The following is a 12,532-nucleotide window of genomic DNA, read 5'->3' as shown; positions in this document are numbered from 1 at the left end:
GCTGTGGGAGTGAAGCATTAGAAATGCGTCCCCTGAATGATAGCCTCAAATGAGTCTAGCTGTCTGGTTGAGGACTAGCTGGCATCGTGTCGTTGCGTATTTGTTTACTTTGAGACTATTTCTAGCTGTGAAGTCTTACTAACTTGCCTTCTCACTAATTGCCTGCTTGTTACTAATCCTCAGCATTTAAAGAATCAAAAGGAATGATGAATGATGGTAAGTATGAAATTCACCTGTCATTGTGCCCTGATTGATGCATGGACATTAAAGAGAAAGCAAAGCTGCCTGCAATTACAACTTTTCAAAAAATAACAGGGACACTGTCAATCATCAATGTCCACATTTCTTGATGTTTAAAGCCCAGACCGAGTTTGATATTCCTTTCTTTCTTTTACCTACATGGTGTCATTTTTTCTGTAGGTGGATAAGAACAAAAACTTGTTGGGTCTCACAAACCCTGGAACCTCTTGGTTCCTCAGCCGAGCAGCTGCTGCCTTTGATAAACGTGTTTCCAAGTCATGTGCCTGTTTATTGAACCTTTAAAATGCTTTTATGAAGTGTGCAGATACCCTGGCACAAGTTTGTCTCCCCTTGACAGGGCTTCTCTTATACTCCTTGAGATGATTGTGCTGCATGTAACACTAAGGGTGATATATCCATAACTTCAACCTTGTGGGAAAGGACTAAAGAGAAAGAGAGAGACTTGCTTACTCCCCCAGCCTTTCTGTCTTTTCTGAACACCAGATCAGTAGCAACACATGTTTCCATGACCAACACATGTACTTGTTAATTCTAACCGAAGAAGTCTTGATTCTTCCCCCTAATGTATACATTTCTTTTTAACCTTAATATGCTGTGATTCTCGAGCTCCATGGGCATTTAGGAACTACATTTGTATTTTTATCCTATTTTCAAAAAAACGTCCTCACACCATTAGTACCTGAAACCCTTCTTGGCTCCATAGTTTGCTGTTATAAGGCCTGTGACTTGCTGGTGCACCTCCCTAACAAAGAACTGCAGGTAACACGGGAGGCCATCTTCCCCAGAGCACAATTAACTTCTGCATGAGATTAAAAACACTTCGATCATGTGGTGGGTGAGCTAAATTTAAAACCGGGCTCAGGCGTGTGTTTAACGGGAAATCCAGAATGGGCCCCTAGTTACAGGCTTTGTCGTAGCTTTCAAATGTGTGTTGTGTATGCACGCCACTGCTACCTAAAAATAGTGGTTTTAGTGGGAACAAGTGTACAGCATGCCAGCATTCCTGGCATGGTTTTATCATGTTTGCCCTTCTGTGTCTTGTTTTTCAAATATTCTGTTTCTTTTCTTTTACCTATCGTGGTGTCATTTTTCTGTAAGGGGATTTAAAAAAAAAAAAAAAGACAAACTTTTCTCCATTTGCAGAAAACCATTGTAAAAAACCTTCAGTGCCTCTTTGTTAATTTTCTTTAAAATGTGACTTTTTTTTTTAAAGTCACCATATCAGGAGATAGCATAAAGAGCTATTGTTTGATTTTTTTTTTCTCTTGTTTGTGTAGTGCATGAGGTCTGTAATGACCTTGGAAATGCCCTGAGTTTTGGCCACATTTAGCTGATTACAATTTGTTTAAATATCTGTTGATGGGCTCAGTCTTCTGACATCCACTCTGGGCTCCTGGTGTGCCTGTCACGCTGACTGAGGCTCAAGGTGCCATCTGCTTTTCCTGCGCCAGATCACAAGTCTGTTTCATGTATATTAACTGAATGGTGTCAATCCAAAGTGAGTGCAATAGAATATTATTCTCGGATCAATAACTTCTGCTTTGGAAAACCAACATCTCTCGCCTTTGGTCGAGCTAACCCAGCAAACCAAGATGATCAGTCTGTGTTGATTTCATTTTCATTTGTCATTGGCATTTTACTTAGCAAACTGAAAAGGCTCGTGATTTGCCTGATTTCTCTCTGTGACCTTTACAGATATGTTCTCATTATTTTTGATATATCTGAAACAGTTTTCACGTTTAGAACCAGATCATGTCTTAATGCATAGGAAGTAGACATGTGAGTAGTGATGACATGTGGATGTTTCTATTTTCCAGAATAAGTGAGGGGAAGTGATGGACTGTAACTGGAGTGTCCGAAGTGGAGGAATACATGTGTGTTTAAGCATCATGACCTTGAGGACTCATGGCTGGCAAGAAGAATACAAGCAACAGTAACTGATTTTCATCTATGAAAGAACATGTCATTGACCCATAGATGATTATCCCAGTTCAGTTTATATTCAGAGCAGCTGTAATTTACTTAATAAAAGAATTATGATTGTGTCGTGTAACCAATTGAAATCCATTTTTCTATTGTTTCTACTCAACTAGGGGCAAAAGTATCAGGGGCAACTTCCAAGAATAATGTTGGCTAGATCCTTGAGTCTCTGGACACAGGGTTCAAATCAGTTCTGGAGGAGACTTGCCTAGCATCAACCTGAAGGTTACCCAGAGATACCTGTGAAAAACAGTGGTATCCAGCAAGCCTTAGTAAACTCAGGTTCCCAGCAGCTTTGTCCTTTATGCTGCTAGCTGAATAATGTGACTGCCACTTCTGGGTCATAGGGGTAGAGACGGAAGTAGAAACATTAATTTGTCCAGGCAGATCCTGTATGCCCCCAATGTGTGCTATGATATTGATGGCACTGGCGTTTTCATTCTTGGGGGTTGCCTCCAATTCACACATACACACACACCCCTTTGACATAAAGTGCACCCAGATTTTGGATACTTTTTTTTTCCTTATAGATGTGGTTTTCTTTTCTTGCACACAATCCTTTGCACCCTATCCTGTCCTGCTGCTTGCATTTGCGGTACAAGATGGAGTACCTTTTCCCCTCTTCAAACGTGGTCCTGTGACACAGTAGTGTCAGTTGCAGAAAGGAGCCAGACTTCTTCTCAAAGCACTGTGCTCACTCATACTCTTCAGCAAAAAAAAAAAAAAAAAAAGAAAAAAGAAAAAGAAAAAGAAAAAAAGAAAGAAAAAGAAGAAAAATAGCTATGGTTGTAACATGTGTATTCCAGACCTCTGGTTTGAAGGCAAAAATCCACAATGTTTCTTCCCATGTTTTCTGATGGGAGGCATGACAAAGCAAGACTGAAATCTAAACTATGCGTCTCCTGCATGGCAACATGTGTCTCCATCAGGCCCTAGCTGGGCCGGGGAGGAGGTTTTACGCCTGTTGTCTCTTTGTTGCATGATGAACACTCATCTCCTTCCTCCTGTCTCCTGCCTTCTGCCTCCTCCTCCTCCTCCTCCTCCTCCTCCTCCTCCTCCTCCCCTAAGTTCAAAAAGGAAAACAAAATGACCACATCCCCTACCCGGTTAGAAGACAACCAACGTCCTGACAGTTGTGATCGCATGGAGTACTTTTAGATTATTAGCACTTGTTTTTACCTCGTTTGTGGGCGTGTTTGTATGTGCACATGTATAAAGGTAGGCACATGCATCTTCTGTACAGACAAAAGTGAGGCATCTACAGAAGTGCAAATGCTAACTTTGTGCTGTTAGTAAATACATTTAAAAACCAAGGTCCTTATTGGGTGGAATTATATTTGATGCAAATATTTGATCACTTTAAAACTAGGTAATGTGCCAAGCTTTTTTGACTGCTCACCAATGCCCTCTAAAAAAAAATACCAATAATTTTTCCTGTTTGTGTAATAAGGCATTTGTATTTGTGTTTGCATTACTAATGGTTATTTGTTCTCAGTCCACTGAATGTTTCCATGTGCCTCTTGTATGCCAAATTTATTGTCATCTTTCATGTGGGGACCAAATGGTTTGTCCATGGCAAACCTAAACTTAGGACCTGCTGAGGCCTCTCAGAAAACTGACCACACTATGAAGATAGTGCTTCTAAAGAAAAGTAGGTTTCCTCCCTGATTTTGTACCTGTTCAAAATATCCCTGTATAGAGAGGGAGCTGAATGCCTTTATACCAATCAGATGGCTCCTGATGCTTTTCCTTCTCCTTCTGAAAATATTTATACTTTGCTCATATCGTTGGTTACTTTGAAATCAGTTTCGATGAAGAGAGCAAAAAGCAGATGGACTTGGAAGATACCCAAATTTTCCTATTCTCCATTAAGAGTCAGATGTGAAAATCTTTATAGTCAATGTTTTTTGTTGTTGTTTTTTATGAACTAAAGTTGTACCTTTTAATGCGCAGTCACTGCCCCTCTGCTCGGGGTTCAGTCTTGGGTCTTAACCAGCTCTCATGTCCTCTTTGCTGCCCACCATTAGAGGCATTGAGTACCCTAGACGGTGCCACCAGTGGTAGCCTGGGAAACACAAGATGAACTCAACTGTTGTTCGTAGTTATCAACTTCTCTGTATAAGGGACCACAGCAGCAAGAGTCCTTCTGCCTGGGCATTATTGGGCCAGTTCACCCTCTTTAAATCAATCCCACAATGGCTCCCGGCTGGCATCCTAGCAGATTTAAATTGCTAACAGTATTGTGGGCAGCATGCCTCTGTTTTGCCCCACAATGTGCTTTTTTCTCCCTGATCCCAGTTTCTGCTGTCATATCTGCTTTTCGATTTTTATTTATTGTCTGCTCTCCACTTATACAATAGTACAGAGTGATGCCATTTGTCATTTTCCGCAACACTCTTTCCAGCCTTTATGGCTGAAGCCCATTTTTCTTCTCTTTCAAATCGTTGCGCTTCAGCCCTCATCCGTCAATAGCTGTTCTTTGCGCTCTGTCCCCATCTGTCTGGGGGTCCCTTTCATCTCTCACTTACCCTTCCCGGTGCTTCATGTATCTCCGCTTAGCTCTGTTGGGTTTTTTGTCTTCTTCCTCTTCTCACTGGACTTTAAAAATTTCCTTTGGCAGCAAAAGCGTGGCTTCCCGTTTCTCCTTTTCTTCCTGCAGTGTTCTGCATACATTAGCAGCCACTCAGTATAGAAGTTTGGTGGCAAGAGTTGCCTGTACTTAGATTTCTCGTTTTAATAGGGTGAGCTAGAGCGTTTTCTTTTTCTTTTCTTTTGGACAAATTTCACATGCTTTGAAAATCGTTAAGAGGTGATGCTTCACCTGAAAATTCCAAGTCTGGTCTGTTGAAATTATTGAGAATATCAAACTAAAAGTCATGGGGCAGCATCATACATAATAGGCTTTCTTTCAGGATGTTGTAGTCAATATAGTGGCCAAATTGTATTTGCATTAATAAAGCTCAAAAAGTGATGCGTTCATTCTGCTAGTATCTCATTAATAAGAGTTCAGCTGTATATCATCGTCTAGGTTTATCTTGTCTTATAATGGGTATTCAAAAATGGCCACCAGAGGATGTGTGTGTAAATACAAGCGCGTGTATTTGCCTGGTGTTGGGAACTAGAGAAAAAAAAAAAAAAAAAAACATGTCTGGCAACCCTTTGTTTTTTTACTGTACTTAACTGAGGGTTTATTTTGAGATGAGCATTTTCAAAAATCTCTTAATCGCCACACCCACTAGGGGTCTTGTTAAGTCATCTTCTGTGGCTAAAAGGGATGATCCAAGTTAACTTTAAAGAGATGAGCAGTACCCAGGATATTGTCCTGCCTATAACTTTGATCGCCCTTAATTATGACTGTTTAATACTGAGTTTTCCATGAATCTACTATTTGGAGGAAAAGAAAGGGCATTTTTAATAAGCGTTTCTATAAGATGGCATCAGGGGCGTCTTTAGAGTGTTGTTATCATAACGGATGAAAGGGGGCGTCTTTGTTATCATAATGGATGAAAGAGGAAAATACTTTTGATTTTTATTAAACAGAGCATTATTTACAGAAAGCCATTGTTGAGAATTAGTTCCCACGTCATATAAATATCCATTAACCATTCTAAATTGTAAGAGGACTCCAGTGTTGCTATGTGCAAGGTTCTCTCCTGGGGGCCTTTTTGCATAGCAATTAAAGGTGTGCTATTTGTCAGTAGCCATTTTTTGCAGTAATTTAAAGACCAAAGTTGTTTTACAGCTGTGTTACCCTTAAAGTTTTTTTTTATATGTATTAAATCAATTTATCACTGTTTGAAGCTTTGAATACCTGCAATCTTTGCCAAGATACTTTTTTATTTAAAAAAAAATAACTGTGTAAATATTACCCTGTAATATTATATATACTTAATAAAACATTTTAAGCTATTTTGTTGGGCTATTCATGTTCCTGCGACCACAGACCACAGGCACCTTTCTGAGAAATTTTGTTTTTAATACATTTTTCTAGTTTTCAAAATTCTATGTAATGGAAAGGATGATTTTTAGAAAGAATTTTTACTTAATGGTTTAAGTATAATCAATATAGGAAACTTCAGAGTTTTAATTAGAAGTTTGAAACAGATGCAGTGTGTGTTACAGGTAACTTTCCATAACTTTTTTCCCCTCAATGGAGTGTGAACATCATGAGAAAATGGGGGTCCTGGGTTCTAGTCCTGGCAGTACCACTTCCTAGCAAAAGATCCCAACAAAGCTCTTCACCTATACCTCTGAAGGGTGAGACTAGCCCCTGCCCAAACTGAAATGTATGGTTTCCATTTATTTTTTCCTTGATTAAGCTACTTTGACTGGAATTGAAGAAAACTCAAAATCTTAAGTGGCCAGTGTAACCTGAAAATTCAGCTGTAACAGCTGGAGTCTGGGCCTCTGAGCTAGTAGTCAAGGAATTGGGATCCTGCCTGCCGTCTTTCGACTTTTCTCTTTGTGGACTGACTCTGCCTTCCCAGTTCCATGTGCCACCAAAGGGTCTACAGCCAGTTGAAAAGAATGTACCTATCAGCTGCCTTTCTCATTGCTGTGAGGCAGTTACCTGGACAAACCCAGTTTAAGGAAGAGAGGGTTGATTTTGATTCATGGTTCGAGGTTTACAGTCCATCAAGGTGCGGAAGTCGTGGCGTCAAGGTCTTGAGGCAGCTGGCGTATTGCATCCATAGTCAAGAAGCAGAGCTGCAGTTGAATGCTATTGCTCAGCTTCCTTTCTCCTTATTCTTCACACAGTGGATAAGATGGCTCTGCCAGTCTTAGCCTAATCTAAATAATTCCTCCAGCACAGACATGCCCAGAATCCTATCTTCCTATCTACTGGGTGGTGTTAGATCCTGTCAAACTGGTGTCCTTAGCTATCACACTGTACCATGTCTCTGAGTCACTAAGACCAAACATCTCTTGCTCTTGATGGCCAGACCCACGTCCACATCCAGCCTGGAACAGAGGTTGTGGGCTGTATCCACAGTGCATTAACCCATCTGGGAGCTGGAGAACGGAGGGTAACTTCTCCTGAAGCAGAACTGGGTAGTTAGCAAACAATTGAAGTCATTAGATGTGAGGCACAGGTTCCCAGTCAGTACCACATCCCTTCAGGTGCTTCTTACAAGTCTACATTTTGTGTGTGATTGTCGGCTATTCAGACGGGAAATCATATTTGGCAGCAAAGCACCATCTTGTTCCCTACATCATAGGCAATTTAATTTTTATGCACTTAGGAGGACTTTTTCATTCTCAGCAGGAGTAACTAATGGAATTCAGAAAGCATTTAATGGCCTACCTCCTGCACTGAAAGCTGCTCCCTGTAGCACAGAACTGTACTCAACCTGATTAGAACTCCCACTGGGGTGTAGGCTTCAAGTACGACTGGGTTTCACTTTTGTGTGGCACCTTTCCACCCAAGGCCTCAGGTTTGACAACTTTACAAAACAATGGATTAGGGTAATAATCTGAGGTTGCCCACTTGGCGGTGTTTTCCTTGTGGGAACTCCCACAGCAGGCTATTGGTAAGCTAGAGGTTCAGGCACTCACCTCCCACATCAGAGGGGAATGAAGTGTTGAACCAGAAGGTACAGATAATTGGGCTGCTTATTTCATGTTAAAGACAGCGCTATAGACCATGTAGAACGTACTTAGTCAATCGAAGGCGACAGCCCTCAACTCTGCAGTATTCAGGTGTAGAGCACCAGATAGCTTTACCCAATTTGGGTGATAGTAAACATTTCTCAGTTTAATATTCTGCAAATCTGAGACTGAAGTGTGGTGTCAATCTTGGTGACAGCATGCTAATTTTGCGGTTTTTGTACGAAGTGCACTTGCTCTCTGTGGGCAGATGGTGAACACTGTAGCATGGTAATAGGCTTTCTGAGAGCCTCTACTTAAAACAAGCTTATTGCATCATAGACCCGTCTTCCAAACACCCCCCCTCCCCCCCCACACACACAATTTGTTCTTTGATACAGACTCTCACCATCAAACTTGCTGTGTAGACCAGGCTGACCTTGACCCTCATGATCTCCCTGCTTCAGCCTCCTGTGTGCTAGAATTGTGTACCCACACCCAGCTAATCACTATAGATTGCTTTCAAATCACAGGCACCTGAGCAATCCCACTCACCTTAGGTAAGAGTCCTGTGTGGGCTAGCCTCGAACCCCACTTCCTAGACAACACTTTCTAGGAAGGCTTCTCATGCTTTCCTGGGAGATCCACCCCCAGCTCAACTGGGAGTTTTAGAAGGTGAGGTTCATAAGCCTTCCATTTGCAAGTTAGCAGAGGCGTGTATTTGGTTACCTAAAGAAACCTTTTCTCACTCTGGTGTTACTGTGTTCCTCTCACAGTTGGATGGGCTGGAGAATATATATATATATATATATATATATATATATATATATATATATATATGTGTGTGTGTGTGTGTGTGTGTGTGTGTGTGTGTGTGTGTGTGTATGTATATGTATATATGTGTATGTATATGTATACACACATATATATATACATATATATATATAATCTTTAGTTTGATAATCATGGATTCAGTAGTACTAATGTCCTTCATCATATGCCTGTTCATGGAAGTGGTTCTAGAAGCAACTATTGCTAAACGTCACGGAACAGATTATCCTGGATCAGGCTGCAGATGCCAATCCAGTATACTTCTCGCCTACGATGTGCCAAGTTCTAGGATCAATTGAAAAGCCTCCTGGATCCTAAGTAAGAAAATATTTGAAGCACCCAAAAATAATAGTTTTGCATATCTTCACATTTCTGCTCAAAGAAAGCTGTCCAACAAACTGTAGAAGGTTTATGCCTTAAATCCATTGACGGTGGTGCCTTTAATTGCCTAAAAGAATTGTGCTTTAGAAGTATACAATTTTCTCCACTTACATGGGTTTTAGTCAGGTTTAGTAAAATTGACTATTCTTCTATTTGTGTGCCTTGGAAGAAATGTTAAATATGTATTTACATTCTTCAAGAGAAACATCTGAGTAAAGGACGTGACTGGAATAGTTGACCACATCGCATCTTTAGGCTTCTGGATACAATTGTTTTTCTTTGTTGTGTGGATAGACTAGTGTCCTAGTCAGGGTCACTATTGCTGTAAAAACACAATGACAAAGCAACTTGGGGAGGAAAGGGTGTATTCAGCTTAGCTTCTGCAGCACAGCTCATCATCACAGCAAGACAGGACAGGAACCTGGAGGCAGGAGCTGATGCAGAGGCTGTGGTGGAGGGGTGCTGCTTACCGCCTTGCTCTCCGTGGCTTGCTCAGTCTGCTTTCTTATAGAATCCAGGACCACCAGCCCAGGGATGGCCCCACCCACAATGGGCTGGGCCCTCCCCCATCAATCACTAATTAAGAAAATGCCTTCCAGCCGGATCTTATGGAGGCATTTTCTCAATTGAGGTTCCCTCCTTTCCAGTGACTCTGGCTTGTGTCAAGTTGACATAAAACTAGCCTGCACAACTGGGCTCGGCAGTGAGACCAGAAAGAGCAGCTGGGTTCTCATAAGCACTCGGTCGTGCTAAGAAGGACTGAGAATGGTCTTCCTTGGCTGGTGAGTCTCCAGGGAGACCACTCACCTGCCTTTGCGTGTCTTAATGAGGCCCATGTTGCCACATGTGGTTTCCTCATGTGACTCCCTCTTGTTCCTCAAAGGACGGGAAAGTGACTTCCCATGATCATAGCTGCACTGGACATGGCTAGGTGGGTATAGAGAGAGCAGAATGGTGCCCGGCTAACACCCCTGTGCACAACCTGTTCCAGCTCTGATCCGTGCAACTGAGATGCAGAGGCTGAGAGATTAATTTGTAGCCAACAGTTGTTTTTCATGTTTCCCCCAAGAGACAAAGCCACCACCATTTCACTAGGTAGAGAAAACAAATTTGTTTTGTAATGAAATGAGAACAAGATTCCCGAATTCACACTTTCTAGGACCATAGATGCTGTCTGGATCAATCCGCCCTGTTCCTCCTGGGCATTTTAATTCTTCCAGCTGGAGATTAAAAAGAAGGGATGGACTCTCTAGGCAAAAAGGGGGAGAGCAGCATGTGTTTTTCAAAAGACTCAGTAAGATAACAGATTTTTTTTTTTAAAGCTATTGCTGAGTATAACTTACTGATAATTTCAAAGGACCTTTTTTTAAAATGAAATCTTTGTAAGCAACAGTAAGGAGATGTAGAGCTCCCTGTGGTGATGTTTAGAGTTCTGTCAGGGATTTAAATCTAATTATCAGCCTGGAAGTAAAAAGAAGAAAAAGACCTGGCCAAGTGTCACATGGAAAGCAGTAATAGCCATGGTAGTGCTCAGAAGCCCAGTTATTAGTGCCATAAAGGATGGTTCATCGCATATGTCGTTGCCCTTGGAGGAAGGCCACAGCGGCTGCCGTGTCGTGTCTCCTGATAATTGTTGCTTTATCTGTGGAAGAGATCTCCGCATCTTCTGAGCATCTCCTGGGAGGCCTTGCTGTGTGGGTGTGACATGCACACAGTGAGAGTCCCAGGGTCCTGTGTCTCCCTGGCTGTGCCACTTGGCACAGTTATGTTCTCTGTGCCTCTCCATTTTACAAATGAAGATTAAATATGAGGTTCAGTGAGAAGCCGTGTAGTCGACCTCACCAGGCTCTGTGTAAACACCCAGTAAGTGGAAGCAATTTCCCTTTTTCCTCTGCCTGCTCATTGGCCATGGCAGAATCTAGCAATGAGCATGCATACACTGAAGTCTGTATGTATCCTTCGCTGTTCTTGCCAACGAGCCAAATAGAACCTGAAGTGACTGACAGGATAAACAACCACCATGGCTTAACTTAAACACCAGTCCCAGCTGCAATATTCTGATGAGTGAAACCAAAGACAGGAAGTGACATTAGGCAGCAGATAATTCTTCTTATACTTGGATGCAAAGAATCGAGGGGAGGAGGGGCCCATCCCTGTAACACAAGGGGAGGGTACTTGGGGCTCCACTCCCGCCAGCAGTACTCAGCCTAATTTATTCCTTCACGCCAGTGACTGATTCTCAAGACTTCTGGAAAATATGTTAAGAGCGGATCCTCCAATCATGCTAGACAGAATGTGATTAAGAACACGGGGCTGTCTTAGCCTAATAACCAGCAGAGACCAAATCAAAGTATATGGGAGTGGAGCCACATATTGAAGAAATTGAAGCCTCATTATACTACTTCACAAATGGAAGCATTTATGGCTGGAAGTTTTGCTGAGGCTTGGGTTACATAGAAATCAGCCTGCTCCCTTCTCCAAAAATGACTGACGTCTTTGCTCCAGCCGCGCTCTCGGGTGCCGTGGGGAGCAAGAAAAGGCAGTTGGTGAGATGCCGTGAACTGGAAGTGGTTTCTATTTACTTTTCCTCTGCCCACTTCTGTGGCCAGGGATAGTGCCCAGTTCGAGTAGGACCAAAGCGTCATGTAGGCCAAGAGTCCTTCAAGCACAGCATAGAAATTTGTTTAGAAGAATGACTGACTCATAGGCCCACATTCCTTGTGCAGCATGGTTTTCTGCCAAGCCCTCAAGGCTTACAATACTATGTACTGCCCGTTGAGAGGAGGCTGGATTGTCCTATGTCAGTGTTTGGCCCCTGGCTCCCAGTTTGAACAGGCTCTTATGAAGCGTCTGTAGCTCATGGTACACTAAAAGATGCTTCATGCGGTTTTTGTTTTGTTTTTTTGTGTTTTGTGTTTCACTTGATGGTGGCAAATGCAGTCACTCTTCTAGGGTCCTTCCTCACTGTCCCTGAAGAACAGAAAGTGTTGCAGAGAGCCAATCACTGCACCAGAATCACATCAAAGGGTGACGACCTGTGTCCTCCATCGGGAACGTTGTAGTTCCAGTGTACCAAATGAAAGGAGTGTTACACCCATTTCCCTCCTGTGTCTTCCTCCAAACCTATCATTCATTCCTTTCCTCCCAGAAACAGAAGTGGGCTGTGACTCACAGCTTTACCAGTGAACTCACAGTGAGAGGGATGTGCCCATTAGGAAGACTATATAAGCGTTTGTTCTACAGTGGATTTGATGACAGAACCGTCTAGATAAACACAGAAAAACCAACTGCATTCCAGCAACATTAACAAGAATGTTCTACAGGAAGATAGAAGTCAACAGCGTTAATGAAAATTAAGCAATATCTCACTGGAATTAGTAAATAAATGTCTATCTATATGCATAATTAAAAGTGAGTCTGAATTATGTTATACTCCTTACTGGGCTGCTTAAATCAAGAGAGTGTAATGTTACATAAGGAAAAAATCAACTCA

General features: G+C 42.0%; 1 protein-coding gene across 9 annotated transcripts in view; it reads left to right on the top strand.

The window, feature by feature from the left end:
• Window positions 1-2,314, top strand: part of LOC131922193 (leukocyte surface antigen CD47) — a 53,414-nt gene extending 51,100 nt beyond the window's left edge. For 5 of the 9 annotated variants that reach the window (XR_009382236.1, XR_009382235.1, XM_059276944.1 and 2 more), the window contains 2 exons: window positions 184-216; window positions 2,079-2,314. Coding sequence is in view for 5 of the 9 variants with exons in the window: in XM_059276944.1 (XP_059132927.1) it covers window positions 184-216; window positions 2,079-2,083 (38 nt within the window). In the remaining 4 variants the exon portion in view is untranslated. The remainder of the gene's footprint in view (window positions 1-183; window positions 217-2,078) is intronic. The other 4 variants (XR_009382234.1, XM_059276941.1, XM_059276939.1 and 1 more) reach the window with 1 other exon arrangement.
• The last annotated feature ends 10,218 nt before the right edge of the window (window positions 2,315-12,532 follow it).

The sequence above is a fragment of the Peromyscus eremicus genome, chromosome 12 (genome assembly GCF_949786415.1).
Source record: "Peromyscus eremicus chromosome 12, PerEre_H2_v1, whole genome shotgun sequence".
Classification (NCBI taxonomy): domain Eukaryota; kingdom Metazoa; phylum Chordata; class Mammalia; order Rodentia; family Cricetidae; genus Peromyscus; species Peromyscus eremicus.
Note: the sequence above shows the minus strand (reverse complement) of the source record. Positions and strands in the feature narration are given on the sequence as shown.